The sequence below is a fragment of the Vigna unguiculata genome, chromosome 4 (assembly GCF_004118075.2).
Source record: "Vigna unguiculata cultivar IT97K-499-35 chromosome 4, ASM411807v1, whole genome shotgun sequence".
Classification (NCBI taxonomy): Eukaryota; Viridiplantae; Streptophyta; class Magnoliopsida; order Fabales; family Fabaceae; genus Vigna; species Vigna unguiculata.
Window position 1 is genome coordinate 266,485 of NC_040282.1, and position 15,519 is coordinate 282,003.

Consider the following 15,519-nt stretch of genomic DNA (forward strand, 5'->3'; position numbering starts at 1 on the left):
AACAACCAACCGTTGCGTTGGTCTCTGTGTGTAGTTCTCAACACAATCATGCTGTTATGTTGATATTAATGTGATAATATAATCTACAGCAGTTACAGGTAGAGAACTAAAAGATACAGATCAGCTTATCATAATGTACAGATAAATGAATCACTTTTGAATTGGCATCAAGGTTCTCAACTACGAATATTTTAGGGATTACGTAAAATCCCCAAATTCATATCATTTATTTTCTGTATCAATTTCTAACCTCTTATCTTTTTAATAATTAACTCAAAATTTAGAATAATATATTTTTAACCAATAAAACTATCAAAAGAAAAATATTATTTATGCTTCTGTTTAAATTTATAAAAATAAAATTATTTTTAAAAACTTATATTTTTCAACGTAACGAATTTGAATTTATTTTCTTAAAAGACTGACTTTATTTATATCAATATTTTTGATACGATATTATTATATAAGTTATATTTTGGGATAAATTTTTAATTCATGTTTATATTTAAAAAACAATTTTAAGTAATTTTATTAGAAGTTTATAAATAAACATATAAATTAAGGAATATCTGCTGATACCGTAAATATAAATTAATCCACGTTTTTTTTTCAAGCATGGAAACGAAAGGTAATTAGATATATACTTTCAACAAGGTAGTAACGGATAGATATTGGTTGTAATCGATTCCTTTTGAATTCACATTGACTTGTATTTTAAGAATGTGTAATGAGCATAAAACATGTGTTATATTTTATAGTTATTATGATGAATAAGTTATATTGCGATAAAATATTAATTTAAATATTTGTCGAATTTTTTTAATATATTAAAATTCATTTAAAAACACGTGAAAAATTTATTGGAAGCTGTTAAGAAAACTAAAATGAATGGACAAAGATAAGAATAAAGTAATTTAAGATAGTGGAGGAAGAATATTTGGGACTAGTTAAATAAAGTTGTTTTAAAATTAAAATTACGAAATACATGCCAAAGAAATAAACAAATAAAACATAAAATACTTTTGTTAAAATACTTATGGATTCGTATTAGAGAGGAATAATTTGATTGAGTGATAGTGATATCCTCACCAAAGCACTTGATTTTATTTAATGTTTAAGTTCTTTAAGCAACACAAATGTCAAGGAAATGCCGTTAATATGAAAATTAAAACTAACAATCGGAAGCGACAAACCTTGGGTGTGTTAGTTAAACAACTTCCAAGTGGCCATAAAAAGCTAATCAATCAGCGAACAAAGCAAATGTCATTTCGTCAGACGACAAAACACTGACTAATGAAAGTCAAGAGCATAACTACACACAATTCAAGTCTCAACATTGTAAAATAATATAATACAGGTCTTTGCTAACAAGTATCAGAAAAATACTGATTAGTGTTGAAAAAATAAAGTTTTTTTTTTATTGAAATTAATAATGTGATTGCATTTAAAATTTGTAAGGTTCAGTTTTCTGCTCTAAAGTTTTAAGGACTGACCTTTAATTTGTTGGACTTAAGGACCTTCCTATAGGGTATTAAGACCCCTAAAGCTGTCAGGGTCTCCAATTTAGCCTTCACTTTTGCAAACAGTCCCTCATACGCTCCCCTTTTCCTTTCAGAGCTCTGTTAGGATTTAGCCGTCAACCTTTCTCAAGCTAGCTCAAGCCAAGTTTCCACTCCACGTAAGTCATTCCTCAGCTTATGCTTCCCCTCTCTAGGCCTATTTTCGTATCTACAGTAGGGTTTTGTAGTAAGCTCAGTTCCTAACTTTGTTCCCCTGTCTTATTCAGTTCACAAGTTCGTTCTTAGAGTTATCGTGCCACTGTTTAGAGTCGAGGCATTTTTAGCTATTCCAGGTAAGGGAAGCTAGAACCTCTTCGTTAATGCGATTGATGTTTGTCTTGCCTTGTTTCATGATTTATAGTTGGTGTGTTGTGGATGAACTATTAGATTGCTTGTATTGTTGTTTGGGTGCGAAATTGTGGATGCTGCAGTAAGAACAGTGGCGAGACCTGTTACTCTCGCCCAAGCGAGATTGACTCGCCCAGGCGAGTCATGCCGAAGCAGGCCAAGGTTACACTCGAACTCTCGCTCACGCGGAGAGCTCTTGTTTTGAGCGACGCACTATCTCACTCAGGCGAGAGACATCGCCTAAGCGAGAACGTGTGAGAGCCTTGGTGTGCTGCTGCAGTCTTAGCCCAGGCGAGGAACCTCACCTTTGGGCGAGGGGTAGTCTCGCTCAGGCGAAGGAGGGCTCGCCTAAGTGAGTGTGTGAAAACCTCACAAGGCCTCTGTCACGATCTCGCCTAAGCGAGACTCTGTAGCTTGAGCGAGGTGACTCCTCTCGCCTGAGCGAGGACTTCTGGCTTGAGCGAGATCTGCTGCAGGACACGTGGTTTTCTCCACTTGAGTGTTATGAATTATTAATTTATGGTTTAAATATGTGTTTGGTCCCTCAAGTTTCAGTGAAATTTGAAATTAGTCCCTCTTCAAAACTTTTGACCAATTTAATCATTCATCTTTAAAAATGCGTGGATTTAGTCCTTTTAACCAAATTTTGTTAAGTTTATCTGACGTTTCAAGCACATTTTATGATAGTATTTGAATTATTTATACCGTTGGACACGTTTTCGCTTCAATGTTAACTCAAATATAATCATAAAATGCGTTTAAAATGTCAAATAAGCTTAACAAAATTTGGTAAGAAGGATTAAATCCACATATTTCTAAAGATGAAAGACTAAATTGGTATTAAGTTTTGAAGAGGGACTAATTTCAAAATTCACTAAAACTTGAAGGACCAAAAACATATTTAACCCTTAATTTATTTATTCACTCTATTTAAAGTGTGTGGCTTGTGAAATGCATGGCATATATGTAATTATGAATTTAATAGAGATGTTGGTTTGGTCTTAGGAATGTAAAATGAATGATATCATTGATAATTAAAGTGGCATGGTATTGGCATGAGGTACGATTTTATATTCATGGATCGAGAATGATGAGTTGGTATGGATTCATCGGGAATATGAATGAGGTTGATTAAAAAGGGCTGGCATGCGATATATATATATACATGCATGATAAATCTTTCTTGATTGATTGAGAATGATTGGTATGTGGTCAATACGTAATTCCTTGAAGGCTCTAGGTGAGATTTCAGGGTCATGTTTCAGTGGTCGGGACGTAATTCCATGGCCCCTGTTATTGGGAGTCCATGGTGGTGCCCCATCTATATAATTTGGTAAGGATTTAAGGTAAAGTTGCATCCTGACGCTTTAAGGAGTCAGTTAGTCTCACATAGAGCGGACTGACTCTTGTGGTAAGAGTAGAAGGAGGCCTGAAACTCATTAAGGGCTAACCTTGTGTGGGGGGATTGAGACATTGTAACACTTGTAACACTTAGCTCGGGGGTGAGCAGAGAAATCCACTACAAGTGCAAGCATCCGCTGAATCCGACTAAATTATACATATCTGGATAAGTCGAGTCGAGTCTTAGTGTATTATTTGGAAGGTCATAACATGCTTGGGTGATGTATGTATATTTGACTGTGAAAACATATCTGATTGCATGATAAAACTATTCTTTGTGGCTCTACCTTACCCTTCTGTTTGTTTGTTGTGTGTTTTATGTCTGGTTCTTCTCTTTTTGCAATGATCATCAACTTGTTGATGAGGAGAAGCGGAACTGTCTATGGACTGCCTTGCTTGATCATCCTATCAGTCATGGTAACGAATTGAGTATCTCTTCTTCGGTAGCTGGTTTGACTATTTGTGATAAAACAAAACAATGCAAGAACTACCCGTGGTCATCAAGGTGATGGAGGTCCCACTGCTTAGTCGACTGGAATTGGGCTTTGCTCTTTATGTCTTTTGCTAGGATTATGGCCCTTGTATTATATTGATTAGTACTGTGTTTCTGGTTACATTAGAACCCATACCTGGTCTTGTATTTGGCATCGTGGTGTGCCTCAAAACTTTCCTTTTATAACTCTTGGATATCTTTAAGGACTGAGTCTTTATTCTGTATCTTTGCTCGTATTATTATATTGTGTGACGTGTCCTTTAAGTAAATTTAGTTATTAAATAGGACATTACAAGATCAGTGTCCTAAGGCATTATTGATTAAGATTTGCCCTATTATTACTATTATTATTATTATTATTATTATTATATTAATGATAATGATAATAGACATAATTTGATTACATTGTCATGTTCTCTAAGGATCAGTTTTGGTTTCAATGAGCCATCATAAAATGTAATTATTGTTACATTTAGGAACAAAACTCAACCCTCTACTTATACATTTTGATAGGTCACTTCAAGAGATTAAGCTTTTTAGTATTTGACCTTTAAAGGCCAAAAGAATTATGTTCCATGATAATAGAAGTGAACTGACAGGATTAAAAAAGTGTAATATCAAGAAACGAAGTTCTTGTGGCTCGAGGATAGTTAGTGGCCGAGGATTTAAAATGGTTCCCTAATAAATAAAGCAGTTCTTAGTTTATGTCATTCACCAACCTACTTTTTCCTCTATCCATAAAAACAAACGTAAAAAAGAAAAGGATCTATATATCTATCATACTGAGGATTGGAGCCTCCTCAAGGCAAGTAACGCCGACCTAACTCAAAATGGGGACCAAAATACTTGGATAGAGGCAGAATAAATAATCTGTAATGCAATATATTTTGCCACAGGAAGCAAAGTGCTTCTCAAACTTCATGATCAATACAGAAAGAGGGGAATAGAAAATAACCTACCATCTCAGAGGATGTCATTGACAATGCTCAACTTTGCATTTTATTGTCAGTATTTGAGAGCAGCACGACAACAAGCAATTGGCCATTGATAGGCTAAGTAATTATTCAGCAACTGCTTTGAGTGGGACTGGTGCTACTAACTCCAAATAGTCAAAATCATCTGTTAGACCAACCTGCACGGAGACAAAAGGAGCAAGCCATATATGAAACAAAGAAACAAAGAGACGAGGATAGTCAAATTTAATGACATATATTAAGGCCATGTTTTCCAAGTTACATTCATTCCTTTCGTGTATCTATTTCATAGCTAAAAGCAGCGTTGACAAATGACACTTTAGCTGAGTATTGAGGCATTTAACTGAAATGACTTACCTCCTTGTACAAATTTTCAAGTTGTTCCTTAGCCTCGGGGAAATTGTTCGAACACCAATGCCTCAGGGTGAAAATGTTGTCTACAAATATTTGTCAACAAATAGATATTATGTTTATCTTAATGATAATTAATGCAGTTACATATTTAGAGTTATCAGCATCATTAGAATTATAAATAAGTACAACCTCTTGTATCTATAAATCTCTCAAATAACATAAATATTTTCCTTCCCTGTCTAAATCCCAAAATTTCAACATGCATCGTTATAATAATGTGAAATGTGACATTTCACAACACGAGAGACTCCATTTTTCCCCTCGTATATAAAACTCCAGTCAGGGGAAAAGGAGAAAGAAAGCATAGAAGGTAGAACCTGTCCATCTGTTTGCCGATGCCTGGGCAACTACAATTGCTTCTCCTGTCAATTTTAATACCAAAACATCAGTCTACCACTCCAAAACTACAAATTTATTAGAATTAACATCCTAAACTTCAAGCTAATGTACTGATATAAATAATAAATAAAGAAATAAGTCTTTCTTAACTCATTGCTTCAAAGGCAGCCGGATCGTTATCTCTATACTTTTCCAACTCAACCTGAAAATTTCAGATGTTAATAGACTATTACAGAACTGACATAATACTGATCACCATAGTTGATGCTTGCTATCAAATAATCCGTAAGCCAACCTTCAATTCATTGTGCTGTTGCTCAACGGCTTTCAGATCTGCAACGGCCTCCGCTCGTTCCTCCTGATAAAATTGCAATATTAGGATACACAATAACCGGGCCTCTTATTTATACAATAGCAGAGCGAATTGGAATCTAGCAAGAAATATGTCATAACTTACAGATTCCTCTCGCCCCTTCTTTAGCTCCTGACATTGCTCAACAAGTTGAGCATGCCGATTTTTACTGTTTTGAAGATCAGAATCAAGTTTGCGGTACACATTTCTAAGCTGTGAATGAGTTTTATGATGTCATAATTAGTTTACATCAAGATACTATAGCGATTAAGGGTATGCAAATGAAGACGCATCAATAGAAACATAGCCAGCTTAACAGCTAGGTAGCTATAGTGAGGTGTTATATCAGTGATATCCTTTGCTGCCAGTGACCAATTTATCAACATAAAGATGATACAACAGCAAAAGCTTTATCAGCATAACTTCACCTGATTACCAGCACAGCTAGGTAGACTCCAGAAATACACCTGCGGGGTGAAGGTAGTAGGATCATTAAAAGATAGCGTACAGTATACTAATACTCCCTGACACCCTTGTTATTCAAGAAACGCATTACTGATCCCTTATTGGAAAGAAGCGTCATTGGTTCGAATGTTAACTTACAGATGTTCCAATCTTGTCTTTGGAAACAAGGTCATCATCCACTAAACTTTGTACAACATCTTTCACAGACTGAGCAATGACACCCTTTCTGGGACCCATCTTCTCGAGCTCCTTCAGCTTAAACAACAAAAAAATAAAAGTAGAATAGAAGCATATATACCAGTCAATAAATCACATGATAAAAGAAAGAAAACAGTTTTATCATGTAGGCAATAACGAAGTGGTAAACGATTGTGATCACCAGGAAGAAGTCTTGGGACTCGTAAAAGATTTGAAGCATCTTCTCCCGCTTCTCTTCCAAAGAGAGACCCCTTTTCTTCGACTGCACCAAGCAAAGCGCATCAACCGAATTGCAATTCATGACAATTTCACAAACACTTAGGGCACTGAGCTCGCTAACACAATTTGCAGAAAGCCATGGACCAATTTATGATCGGCTTAGGTTTTTTAGTCAATCATGACTATGTTCATACAAAAAATTGCAAAAACAGATATCCGTACGAAAATATAATGTGAGCTAATCGAACCTAGCAATTCACACCATATCGAACAAAGTTGAGATGAAAATTAATCATTGCATCGAAGCCGTTGTGAAATGATCGAAAATAACAGAATTAATTGAGGCAAAGAGAGAGCGGACAGTTACCATTGCGACGGATTTCGACGGCAGCGACGGAGTGGCGCGGAAGATTCCAGAATCGCGATTCTCCAATTTTTGGCGGGAAAATGGTTGGGTAAATTTTGTACTTCATGTTAAAAATTTCCTTTATTTTATATATATACAGAGAAAGAGGCGCGGGGCGAGTTTTCTCACAAATCTTTCTATTCAGTTAATAATATTTAAGACTTCTTAACAATTTTTCTGAGAAAATAAATATAGTTTCGTAAAAAATAATTGAAGAATTTAAAAATATAAATTAATACATTTTTTCTTAATTACAATTTTTGATACTTATATTTTAAAATTTGGGATTTTTAACCTAATTTTCTTTTTCCTAATTTAATCTTTTAACTTTTAACTAGAATTTTGCTCCATCATTACTTTTACCTAGTTTTCATCCTTAACTTTTAATTATTTGAAAATTTGTTCAAGTACTTTTATTTTAATTTTACTTTAAACATGATAAACTTAGATTGAGGAAAAATACAATTACCTAATTTTCTTTTCTACAGGATTGAAGATGGTGATTTTTTTTTAAAGCTGACGGTTGAAAAAATTTATAGATAATTAAAAGTCAATAACTAAAATTTTGAATTACGAACTAAAATTATAATTTTTTACGTATAGAAATCAAAATTACTATTAAATTATTTTTTAAAATAAAAATATATTAACTATAATGGAGAACAAAGAAATATGTGAACAATTTTATTATTATCACATATTATACTTGATAGCATAATTAATCATATTGAAAAAAATATTGATTTTGTTTTCAACTCCAACCATCTCGATTTTAATCTTTTCTTTATATCTTTATCAATTTTTAAAAGACCATCTCAAAATTAAACATATCAATAAATCTATAGTACCAATAATTATTACCAAACCAAACTTTTGCCCGATTTAAAGTTATAACTCTTTTATTTATTATTCATTATAACTCCTACATTTTTATACATTTATTAATGTCTGTAAATATTGTTTCTATCTCGAGTCTTTTATATAAATGTTTGATAGATCAAGAGGAGAAAGTGTTTATAAATAGTTTTTTACTCCAATTCTTAAATAATATAAAACTTTTTTTTTCAAACAAGTTTTTCAATCTGGAGCTAAAAGAAACTCTTGAATATTTTTAACCTTAAATTTACTAAAATAGTATGAGTAACACTATCCTAAAACAAATATAAGATTAAATTTTTACTTAATATAATCTCTCAACTTTAAAATTAGATGAATTTAATTATTTTAAACAATTTTTGCATTTCATACCTATTTTATGATAGTTTTTTATCTACTATTGAAGCGATAAGCTATCAAACGTTGGATTTAATTCTTTTAAACAAATCTTATTAAGTTTATTTAACATTTCAAACGTATTTCATGATAGTTTCTTATCTACCATTGAAGCGATAAGTTGTCAAGCGCTGTAAATAACTTAAATGTTATCATGAAATGCGTTTGAAACGTCAAGAAAACTTAACAAATCTTTGTTTACAGGATTAAATTTACACATTTTTAAAATTAAAGGACTAAATTAAACAAAAGTTTTGAAAAAGAACTAATTTAATTTTTTTTTAAAATTTAAGGGATAAAAACATATTTTTTTTTATATTTAATTAGTCGATGATACCCACTTTCATTTAGATGTGTCAGTTTGGTACCCGCATTTAAAAATGTGTCAATTGAGTCCCGACTTTTGAAAAGATGTCTCAATTAGGTCATTTTCAGCAAAAAAATATTAACACCGTTAACAATATTGACTTTTAAAATGACTTACAAAATTAAGTATCGATGTTTATATTCAAATTTAGTGGTAAAAGTCATGAATTAAGTTAATGACTTTAGTCATTTTTGTCTAAAATAGACCTGATTAAGACATTTTTTCAAAATTTGGCACTAGATTGACACATTTTTAAAAACGCGTACTAGACTGATATATTTGAACGAAAATTGGTACCATCCAACTGATTAAACTTTTTTTATTATCATGTGTCATTATTTTGACACTTGAATTACGTCACATGATTATTACATCGTTTAAACACGATTTGTCACAGTAAGGAGACCATGCACGTTACCTATTTGATCACATCATCCAGTGATTAAAATATAAGAAAAAAATGGCCGACAATGGTGAAAAAATAAATCTATACCTAATACTCCATTTTATTCCCCAATGAAACCACCACGAAATCGAACTAGCTTCAACTTTCAACCATTTGTTGCATTATTTATTTATCTGACAGCAATTTTTCATTACATTCAATTGCTTCAAGTACTTAACTTCTCAATATTTTTGGTCATGGTTAATAATTTAATATTACTGAATTCTAAGCTAATGATTCAACATTTTTCAACCAAATTTTAATTAGAGTCCCAACCCAACATGGAATCAAAGGTTATCATTGAATGAAATTTCAACATTGAACTTAAAAAAAATATTTACAAAACAAACACTAAAAATTTGAGGATAAATTCAATTAAGTACGTATATTATTATGTAAAGACTTGATCAAGTCTAATTTACGTATAAGATATAGGGAGTATGAACATACGCTCCTTTTTGTTTAATTTTAATTTCAATTTCAATGCTAACTCTCCTTCCCTAATTTGATGATTATTTTTATTGATAATCTTATTGAAGCTTCACGTGAACTTCAAATCACATATGTGCACTAATTTGTCTTGAGTAATTAAAAAATGTTGCAGGGACATAAATAATTATCCATTTTTTTTGTGTAATCACGTTTTGCAAACTGTTATGGGGGCGTGATTCTCTTCCATTTTTGATGAATTTTTTTTAGAGTTTTAACATTTCAGTGTCTGGTTTTGTCAAAACCAACAAAATGCGTGTCCAAGTTGACATGTTAACGTTTGACCCATTATTTTGTTTTTGTTTTTGTTTTTGTTTTTCCACTCTCTAATGTTTCCATGGAAGTACATGTCTACAAGGATCCGAACAGCCACGGATTTGAAACACGTAATATAAGGTTTGATAGTGTCTTCTCTGGTTTCCAGCTATGGGAAGTTCGATTGGGTTCATACTGTTGCTGACACTCTGTGTTGTCCTCATAGCTTTGGTTCAGGCACAACAACAAATAGGTTAGTTACTTATGATGTTTATTTCTTTTTCTGCAACATTCCTTAGAATGGTAGTTATTGTTAGTCTTTGTCTCTTTGATCTTGTTCATCATCATCATCACGGAATTAATTAATGGATTCTCAAGACAAAAAATAAACCAACAATGATCATGTTCATGACAGCTATAACCCATATTGAAGTGCAAACAAGTTTAGTTTTGTATGTCTTAATCTGTCTTTTCTTTCTGTTCAGGCTTTGTAAGCATTGATTGCGGTAGTTCGGAAAATTTGTACACAGATGAGTCAATTAAAATAATGTACACAGGTGATGGATCATATATACAGAGTGGGGTTATTAAGAACATCTCCACTGAGTATAATTACCCAAACAATCCCAATCTGCCACAAGTACTCTCAGATCTCAGAAGTTTTCCCAACGGAGAAAGGAACTGTTATAGTATAGCAGGTTTGAGAAGTGACAGTTTATATCTGATCAGAGCTTACTTCTTGTATGGAAACTATGATGGAGAAAACAAGCCTCCAGAGTTTGATCTCTATGTTGATGTCAATTTCTGGTCAACAGTGAAATTCAGAAATGCCTCGGAGGAACTTGTGCTTGAAATAATCAGTTTGGCACAATCAGATGTGACATATGTTTGCCTTGTGAACAAGGGAACAGGAACTCCTTTTATCTCAGGATTAGAGCTTAGACCAGTTAATAGTTCTGTTTACAACACTGAGTTTGGGGAACCTGCTTCGCTAACACTTTTCAAACGATGGGACATTGGGTCACTCAATGGAAGTGGTAGATACGAGGATGATATTTATGATAGAATCTGGTCCCCTTTCAATTCTTCATCCTGGGATTCTGTCAGCACTTCTGAGCCAATAAATGTCAATGGTGATGGCTTTAGACCACCATTTGAAGTTATTAGGACTGCTGCTAGACCAAAGAATGGCACTGATACTTTGGAGCTTTCTTGGACCCCAGATGATCCAAGTTGGAAATTTTATGTGTACTTGTACTTTGCTGAAGTGGAGCAGCTTGAGAAAAACCAGCTCAGGAAATTCAATATATCTTGGAATGGATCTCCATTGTTTGATTCCATAGTACCTCGCCATTTGTTTGCGACCACCCTTTCTAATTCAAAATCTTTGGTGGCAAATGAACATCGTATTTCCATACGCAAAACAGAAGATTCAACCCTTCCACCTATTCTTAATGCAGTTGAGATTTATGTAGTGAAGCTAGATGCACTTGCAACATTTCAACAAGATGGTATGATTATATCACTTGCACTTGTTTTAGAGTTTGAAATGATTATGCCTTTAAGTGGATTCAATTATATGTGAACACAGTTGATGCTATGGTGGATATAAAGGAAAGCTATAAAATTCAAAGAAATTGGATGGGTGATCCATGTGAGCCAAAGAATCACTCTTGGGAAGGCTTAACATGCAACTATAGCACTTCAGTTCCTCCCAGAATTATATCTCTGTGAGCCAATCTCTTTGTATATTTTTCCTTCTTCCATTCTGAATGTCCTAATTGAATAAATCAGTTTTGACTTTAACATTATATCCTTATATTCAAGTCTAGAAGTGAGCATTTTCTTTTTCTAGGAATATGAGCTCCAGCAGTTTGAGTGGAACAATAACTTCTGCCATTTCCAATCTCTCGTCGCTGGAATCTTTGTAAGTACAAATGATACAAAACTATGAGTACGTTTGCCATCACCATTGTAAAGAAGAATGGTTTCTTCATCATATATATATAATATGACAAACCTACAATTTTTTTATTCAGGGATTTACACAACAATAGCTTAACGGGAGCAGTGCCTGAGTTCTTGGAAGAATTGAAATCCCTTAAATATTTGTAAGTGTTTGGTGAAGTGGGTATGGCCTGATATATGCAGTGGCAAATTGGTAACAATGGCTAATGCAAGAAAAATAAACTTTTGTAGGGATTTAAAGGACAATCTATTTTCTGGTTCAGTTCCTGTCACTCTTTTAGAAAGATCAAGGGCTGGGAAACTTACATTGAGGTATGCCCTGCTATAATAGACTTAGAGATGTTTATAAAGCTTGGCCAGTTTCATTTGTCTTATAAATATCAAGACTCATGGTAAAGAAAACCAGGACCTACAAATTTTTAGAGGTTTCATCAAACATTTGATTTCATGTCTCGTGTTTTCATAACTTTCAGGGTGGATGATAAAAATCTTGGTGGCTCAGGAGGGAGTAGTAATAAAACCGTTAAAATTGTGGTTCCCATAGTGGTATCAGTATCAGTTATAGTTATATTGGTTGCTTTCATTATCTTTTGGAAACATAGAAGAAATGAACGATCAGGTATTTCTTGCTCTATTGATATTAACTGCTTCCATCTGATTCTCAAAACCTGAGAAACAGACATAAAATAAATGAGAAAAACAAAATATTAACCAAACTTTAATCCACTTTCCTTTTGAACAAAGATGAGGAGATCAGTATGCTGAACAAAAGAGGGAAAAATGTAACAACGAAGAACTGGCAATACACGTATTCGGAAGTATTGGAAATCACCAACAACTTTGAAAAGGTCATTGGCAAGGGAGGATTTGGAATTGTGTATAGTGGGCAGATGAGAGATGGCAAAGAAGTTGCGGTTAAGATGCTTTCTCCATCATCATCTCAGGGCCCAAAAGAATTTCAAACTGAGGTAATTAGTACCAAATTCTACCAATGGATTATACTAAGATTCTAGGGAAATGTTATTCAACACCAGAACCATCCAAAGAAAATAATCATTGCTAACTTTTGATGATAGTCCAGCACCAAAATGTTGGTATCCTTCATTGATTATTTTGATGATGATAACAAGATGGCACTCATATGTGTACATGGCTTGCAGGCTGAGCTTTTGATGACAGTTCATCACAAAAATTTGGTATCCTTCGTTGGTTATTGTGATGATGATAACAAGATGGCTCTCATATACGAGCACATGGTCAATGGCAGCCTGAAAGATTTTCTCTTTCTCTCTGGTACTCATACACTGCTCCATACTCAATTTAATTGAAAAGCACTGAGAGAAGGAAGGTTATTTATGTTGTCATCTACTCATAAATCACATTAAGATTTTTAATTGGTTGAGGATAAATTTACCTACTGTAACAAGGCATGATTATTAACCTCTATTTGTTTAGTGCAATACATATAGCATTACAAAATAAATAAACAAAGAGAGCCTGTTGCAATAAGATATTTCATGATTGCAGATGGAAATTCACATTGCTTGAGTTGGGAAAGAAGAATACAGATAGCAATCGATGCCGCTGAGGGTCAGTATAACTTCATTTTTGAGGAAGCCAAAAGTGTCTTTCTTCTATCTATACCTTTTACTTTCCAAATCATGTTTCTTGGTTTATATAATCTTGTCAAAGAGCATGTTTTTATATTTTTCATCCATGACTATGTCGCCATGGCGAATAGCTTGTTGCCCTGTAACTGCATAACTGGTTTTATGCAACTACATTCTTCTGGTATTTGTGTTGATGTTTGATGAATGATGTGCTCGAACTTGAAGGGTTGGATTACCTACACCATGGTTGCATGCCACCAATAGTACACAGGGATGTAAAGTCAGCAAACATTCTTTTAAGTCAAGATTTAGAAGCCAAGATAGCAGATTTTGGCCTCTCCAAGGAGTTTAGGAAAGATAACCAAAAACAACAATCTCATGTGATTCATACTGATGCTACAAATGACCAATCTGCAATAATGGGCACAACAGGGTACCTTGACCCAGAGTAAGTCCTTATCAGTAGATTCATTTTTATTGTTGAAATTGAAATTAGTTCCTCAAAAAATTGAAAAAAGCATAGTATGTTATTATCATGGACTTGGTTGGTACTATATCCTAACTACATTGTTCATTTATTCAGGTACTACAAATTAGGGGGGTTGACAGAGAAAAGTGACATCTACAGCTTTGGAATTGTTCTACTTGAATTAATCACAGGTCGCCCTGCAATATTTAAAGGCAACACAATAATGCACATACTTGAGTGGCTAAGACCTGAGCTTGAAAGAGGAGAATTGAATAAAATTTTAGATCCAAGGCTCCAAGGAAAATTTGGTGCAAATTCTGGGTGGAGAGCTTTAGGAATAGCATTGCAATGTTCTGCATCAACCTCCATTCAGAGACCTACAATGAGTGTTGTGATAGCAGAGTTAAAACAGTGTTTGACAATGGAATCTCCTAGTAACACTGAAACATTTGTGCCCCCTCCAAAACAAATCTACACTGAATTCTACAGTTCGTCAGAAGCACATTCTTATGATAGTGAATCTATCACCTATTCTTTCCCAAGATAGCAGTATACATGGGACCATTGGGATTCATTAATTAAACTGTAATTTTTTTGTGAAACTGTAAGATGAAAGGCACACTGTTACTGCAACAAATGGCACTCTTCTGCAGTATTTTTTTGAACAAAATATTTATATTGATTTGGTCTTGTTCAGTAATACTTGGATAACTTCAATCGGTACTGATCAATTTATTTCAACTGAAAATGTTTTATTTATTTATTAATTGATAACAGAACCTGGAAAGTGACATAGCAGTTTATCCACAAATAAGACTTCTTCTTTGTATATTATATCTTTTGCCTATCTTCGTTCAATAAAGTAATCTAAACCCACTTAAATTCATATAAATACTAAAGTTATCAACAAAATAAAAATAGCATATTACTACAAGCTAAAAGTACAATATAAGTTTCTAACTAGCATGCAATGGTAAATTTTATATTAGTATAAGAATAACACCGAGTTAAATATATATATATATATATATATATATATATATATATATATTAAACAGAAACATATCAAAATTTATTATAAAGGTGTGGATGTGTTTTTTTTTCACTTAATAAATTCAAACCTGTCACAAGTTTAAACTTTTTTTTTTTATGCAAATTCCAGTGTAATTAAATTTAGAAAAAGGTACACATAAAGTATATTATTATATTACATACTTTTTTATTTAAGAAGATTTTTTTACTCAAATCTCTTAGTTTATGAAGTTGTAATTTTTTTTATATATACATACATACATACTATTTATGGGCATTTTCTAGTTGTGTTTCAATCAAAATTATTTTTCTAAATTTAGCAGATTTGTTAGTATATGAAACATATGGGTAGAATTTTACAATCATACATACATATATATATATATATATATATATATATATATATATATATATATATATATAAATGCTCTATATGCAATAATG

At 33.0% G+C, this 15,519-nt stretch overlaps 2 protein-coding genes across 3 annotated transcripts; one reads left to right on the top strand and one right to left on the bottom strand.

Moving 5' to 3' along the window:
- Positions 1-4,647: 4,647 nt before the first annotated feature.
- On the bottom strand, positions 4,648-7,224 carry LOC114182358 (meiotic nuclear division protein 1 homolog). 2 transcript variants are annotated; one of them, XM_028069223.1, is made up of 10 exons: positions 7,130-7,224; positions 6,725-6,805; positions 6,484-6,600; positions 6,309-6,347; positions 5,986-6,093; positions 5,824-5,886; positions 5,679-5,730; positions 5,507-5,551; positions 5,133-5,212; positions 4,648-4,933 (listed from the first exon to the last, which is right to left on the bottom strand). In XM_028069223.1, exons 1-10 carry the CDS (start codon positions 7,130-7,132, stop codon positions 4,862-4,864), a joined length of 660 nt encoding a protein of 219 aa, XP_027925024.1. In that variant the 5' UTR covers positions 7,133-7,224; the 3' UTR covers positions 4,648-4,861. The 2 variants fall into 2 exon arrangements, with proteins under 2 accessions (XP_027925024.1, XP_027925025.1); XM_028069224.1 differs by having other exon boundaries at positions 6,484-6,594; positions 7,130-7,221.
- A 2,579-nt stretch (positions 7,225-9,803) lies between these two features.
- Positions 9,804-14,760, top strand: LOC114182390 (probable LRR receptor-like serine/threonine-protein kinase At4g29180). The gene is made up of 12 exons (XM_028069263.1): positions 9,804-10,249; positions 10,482-11,507; positions 11,588-11,726; positions 11,852-11,923; positions 12,036-12,107; positions 12,196-12,276; positions 12,438-12,583; positions 12,709-12,932; positions 13,125-13,257; positions 13,492-13,554; positions 13,800-14,022; positions 14,158-14,760. The coding sequence occupies exons 1-12, from the start codon at positions 10,168-10,170 to the stop codon at positions 14,588-14,590; spliced, it is 2,694 nt and encodes an 897-aa protein (XP_027925064.1). The 5' UTR covers positions 9,804-10,167; the 3' UTR covers positions 14,591-14,760.
- The last annotated feature ends 759 nt before the right edge of the window (positions 14,761-15,519 follow it).

Excerpts from the sequence above, each read along its gene's own strand:
- LOC114182390 (XM_028069263.1), top strand. The coding sequence starts at position 10,168 with ATGGGAAGTTCGATTGGGTTCATACTGTTGCTGACACTCTGTGTTGTC. Across the intron at positions 10,250-10,481 it reads TCAGGCACAACAACAAATAG|GCTTTGTAAGCATTGATTGC; the intron begins GTTAGTTACTTA and ends CTTTCTGTTCAG. Across the intron at positions 13,258-13,491 it reads AGATTTTCTCTTTCTCTCTG|ATGGAAATTCACATTGCTTG; the intron begins GTACTCATACAC and ends TCATGATTGCAG.
- LOC114182358 (XM_028069223.1), bottom strand. Across the intron at positions 5,731-5,823 it reads AACAGCACAATGAATTGAAG|GTTGAGTTGGAAAAGTATAG; the intron begins GTTGGCTTACGG and ends TGAAATTTTCAG. Across the intron at positions 4,934-5,132 it reads TTGAAAATTTGTACAAGGAG|GTTGGTCTAACAGATGATTT; the intron begins GTAAGTCATTTC and ends GTCTCCGTGCAG.